At 51.9% G+C, this 4,499-nt stretch overlaps 1 protein-coding gene across 1 annotated transcript; it reads left to right on the top strand.

Annotated features, from left to right (window-relative positions):
- Positions 1-1,452: 1,452 nt before the first annotated feature.
- Positions 1,453-2,315, top strand: MCL1 (myeloid cell leukemia 1; the record flags this gene model as incomplete). Its single annotated transcript, XM_008942241.1, has 2 exons — positions 1,453-1,700; positions 2,199-2,315. Coding segments are annotated over 2 exons (365 nt in total), but the record flags the coding sequence as incomplete, so codon positions are not given.
- Between the last annotated feature and the right edge of the window lie 2,184 nt (positions 2,316-4,499).

Here is a 4,499-nt window from a genome sequence, read left to right as displayed (position 1 = left end):
GTGGGGGTGGCCGGGCCCCGCTTCTCCGCCTTTGGAGTGGGGTTATTGGCATGTGTGGTGTCCTGGGGGCGGGGGGTTTGGGGGCTCGCACTCCGAAGCGAGTGGCACCGGGACTCTCTGGGCGATCCTGCTCCCTCCGCTGCGTGGGTGGCCCCTCCGGGTGGGCTGCAGGCTGCTGCGTGGCGGGGACTGAGAGGCGTCGGCTGGGGGGAGGGCGTGCCAGAGTTTCCGGCCGGGTCATTACCGAATGGGATGTGGCCCTGGTTTCGGGGGAGTTAAAACGGCTAAGAAGTGATTAAAAACGAAACTGAACTTTGTTCGACTGGGAGGTGGAAAAACGACTGGTAACGTGTGCAGAGGAGATAATCTGGTTACAGGTTAGCCCCAGCTCCTCCTTATGTCCTGCTTTGCTCAGCATGTTTATATGCAAATAATCCGAGCCGTCCCAAGATTAGTTAGATCAGGAGTTTAAACTGCTCACACCCCTGGCTCAGGTGGAACAGGGTTTCCGGGGAAGAAGTTCTCCCAGATAATGTGCTTGAGCTATAGCTGTTTTAATGTGTTTCCCTCACTTCTAATGAGTCCTGGAATAGCCATAGAAACTTGAACCTACTGCCTGAGCTTGGATGAGCAGACGTCCTTGCTGCAGTGTCCTGGGAATGGGCTGGGGGTGAGAGCTAACTAGTTTGAACTGGTTTTGTGTAACTCGGAAACGAGTTGTTTGAAGTGAGCCTGAGCTGCTGGGGTGGTGGGGCCAAGCTCCCAGACTGTGAGTCCAGTTACTGTGGCCAAATCAATGGACCTGCTTGTGGAACGAGCCACGCTGGGGAGAAATGCTCAGACTAGGGGGAGCTGGCATTTGTTTGCTTGATGCTTCTGTAGGGTTGGTTACCTTTGTCTATGCAGAAAAGGAACTGGCTTTGGGAAGGCTTCCTGTTAGTTTGAGCAACAACAAGGAACGCCTTTCAGTTTCGTAAAGGCTTGTCTTGTTTGCTTATTCATGAGGGGGCACTGCAGGTCAAGCAGGGGAATTCTGTTGTTCCGGTCACTAAAAGCACATTCATAAAAGGGCGACACATCTGCCTGGCCCTAGGTGACTGTCCTTTGTTTTTGGCTTGAGGGACAGGACTCATGCCAGGCTGTGAAACAACTTCTATGCTGTGGTTCTGATGTGGAAATAGGGACTGCAACATGACAGAGACAGCAGGCGTGTCTCAGATGGGGAGGAAGGAACTAGAAATGGGTTATGGATTGTTTTTTTCTGGCCCGGGTAAGTGTGAGCAGCAGAACCCTCTGGAAGCAAGCAGGTACTTGCTTTCGATTGCTCACACTTAGCAGTGACTCTTGCTGCTTTTTGGCTCTAGAGTGTGGTGGCTGCATCTTCTCACTGGAGGCCTTATGGTGTGTTTGGGGTTGTGTGCATGCCTGCCTCTAAATCCTCATTTCTTGCAGGAATGCTTCGGAAGCTGGAAATCCAGAAAGAGGAAGATCTGCAGTCCGTGTGTGAAGTGGCTGCCCATGTGTTCAGCGATGGCGTAACAAACTGGGGTCGAGTGGTGACGCTCATCTCATTTGGTGCCTTTGTTGCAAAACACCTGAAGAGCATAAACCAGGAGAAGTGCATCAGTGTCCTGGCAGGAATCATCACGGATGCACTCGTCTCATCGAAGCACGAGTGGCTAATGAGCCAAGGAGGCTGGGTGAGTCACTGCCTGTCCTGAACACTGCAAGCTTTTCAGAACAATCCAGTATTTTCCTATTTTTGTGACCTGCTCACTGACAAATGCATGTGTCAGCGAAGCACAGCAATGACTCCCTGCTCCAGTTAAAACCACAGTTTTTAAAACACCTAGCCCAAGTTCTGTTGTTTCACAAAATCGTTACAGCGAGCTGTCTGAAGCAGTCTTAACCTAAAACTGTGTCCCTACCCAGCATGTAGTGGGCAGCATTCCCAAAGCCAGGTCAATCTCAGGTGCACTAAGCTTGCTTGAAGCTGGTCCTCAGCAGCTTGGGTAGTATCTCCCAGTCGTTCCCTTTGCACAGGGAGATTGTGGCTGTCGGGAGTCGGGGGAACGCACTTGGCGGACGTGCTGGGTGGGCTGTACCCCAGTCTGCTCTGCCAGGGAAAAAGGCTTTCTATGCCTTCCTGCCAGGTAAGAGTGACCAGCACAAAAATGACTTTCCCTTCTTTCTTCTAGGAGGGCTTTGTTGACTTTTTTCGAGTTGAGGACCTAGAAGGCAGCATCAGAAACGTCCTGATGGCGTTTGCAGGTGTGGCTGGACTGGGAGCAAGCTTGGCCTACATGATCCGGTGAGCCAGGTTATGCTGCAGAGGGACAAAACTCTGGGTGGACCAGCTCCGTTTGGGGCTGGTGAGCTGATCACTTCCTCCTGTGAGTACTTATGAAGCTGGACTTGAGTAAACCAAGGAGAATATCTAGGCATGCCCTGAGCAATCCCTTCTGAGAAGGCAGGTGTGATCCAGTCAGATTGTGGGTACCGATGAGGATTAATTGCTTTGGGAACAGAAAGTGGAAGAATTGATATTCTGCTTCCTTCAAGAGGATGATGACAGAAAGCTCAAGTGGACCATTTCAGTTCTATCCTGGAAGGAACTGATCTGCCTAGCAGGAAGCCAGTGAGCATCAGCAGCTCTTGTCTGGACTGAAGCCTCCTGGGCTTGGCGTGGCAGCTGTGTGTGGAGCAGATGTTTCAGGGTTGTGGTTTTCTGGAAATAGCATCTTCTGCTGCTGGTGTCCTGCCTAAACTTGCGGCTTTTCTGTTGGAGCAGAAGCATTGAATGCTGGGTGTTGTGCAAGCCTGTGCCTGCGCCAGGTGTGGTGGCAAGCTGGCGTCTGGCTGCTGCTGGTTTAGCACCCATCTGCCCTCTGGAAGTGGGAGACCTGTGCCAGCAGGCAAGATGTGTGACCAGCTGCAGATCATGGGGCCCTGTCAGGTTCCTTCCCTCCCAGCAGGGCTTCGGGAAGATGCTGGGCAGGAGAGGAGCTTCAGGGCCATGACTGCAGCCTGCTGCAGCACAGCCGTGTTGGCCTGGCTGATCTCGGCCACACCGGTGTGACTCACCACACACAGGCAGGTTAAAAATAGGGAGTGCTTTTGTAAGTATGTAAAACCCCACATAGTGTGGGAAGGCTGTAGAGAACCTGTAAATATCTATAAATCTGTAGAATATGTACATTTTTACAGAGCTAATGATACAAAAAGGAGGAATTTTGAATGTTGTAGAACTGCTTATAGGTGTGCGTACTTCATTCCTCATGTGAAGTATCGTTTTTGTGGTGAAGCCTTCTCCTGCCTTGACGACACGTGAGCCTTTCTCTGATGTACTTGAGCAATGTTGCCAGGGAGCGTTACAAGGATCAGTGGCCTGGTGGACTCTTGTTGTGCCCACCATGGCTTGCTGGCAACAGTTGATGTTTCTGTTCATTTCAATCTTTTTGGTTATTCTAGCTCTTCTAGTGAGGGGGGAGCTGTGGAAGTTGGTATTGGTCACTTCCTTGTCTTCTCTTCATTTTGATCCTCTAAAAGCCATGAGTCGAACGAAGCTGATGTTAGAATGTAAATGTTCTGAAGCAGAATAAAACTCGTCAGCTTGGATCCGCAGCTTGTGCATGTCCGTTGGTGCCAGCCCTGGGCTCAGTCCCTGTTCCCCAGCTGGTAGTGTTGCTTTTTGGTGGGTTTGCAGCACTCCTCTGCCCTGTGGATTGGTTGGTTCTTGAGGCGCTCCACTCTGTGAGACTGGATCCTGCACAGCGAGGGACATCCTTATCCATGGTGCTTGACCTGCAGCCTGAGCAATGCCTGATGGACATACAAGCTGAAAGATGGTGCTATTGTCAGGCCCGCTTGTTGCTGAACAAGCACTTAGTTTTGTCAATAAATGTCTTTTATTCTCAATCCTCTAGTATAAAACTTGCTGTTTCCCGTAACCAGATGCTAATGTGTGAAGTGTTTCCTCTTTGCTCTGCTGCCGTGGGCCCATTCACATGGATCCTGCCTGTGAGGCACTCGAGAGCCTCCTGCCTATTAGAAAGCCTCTGTGGGCTGTGGACTGTTCTGGGTGTCTTGTGTCACTCTGGAGTCAGCGCTCTGGGGCTGTTCCATGCTGGGATGCTCTTTTTCCTTCGCCATGTGTGTGAATGAGGGGAGCCCATGAGGCGCTTTGCGCTCGGTGCCTGCGTGCTATCTAACAGCTTCACTTGCAGTGCCCGAAGTCTGCTGTGGCTCTTTGGGTGTCTGCACTTGGGGGCTGTGTGTTATCACCCTCTGTCATCAAGGTGGGGGCCTGCAGCCCTCCAAGGAGAGGAGACTTCCTGGAAGCCAGGGCTGAGCTGTATTCCTCACCCCTTCCAAGAGTGGAGATGTACTCTGGGTGGCTTTGGTTGTCCAGCGTGAGTCGTGTCCCTCCTATGCCTGAGCAGGGCAAGCTGGTGCTGCAGTTGCTGAGGAGGCCTCTTGGCGGGGAGGGGACCCTGCTT

Source organism: Merops nubicus, unplaced genomic scaffold, assembly GCF_000691845.1.
Source record: "Merops nubicus isolate BGI_N331 unplaced genomic scaffold, ASM69184v1 scaffold19890, whole genome shotgun sequence".
NCBI classification, from domain to species: domain Eukaryota; kingdom Metazoa; phylum Chordata; class Aves; order Coraciiformes; family Meropidae; genus Merops; species Merops nubicus.
This window is presented reverse-complemented; position numbering and strand designations above follow the sequence as displayed.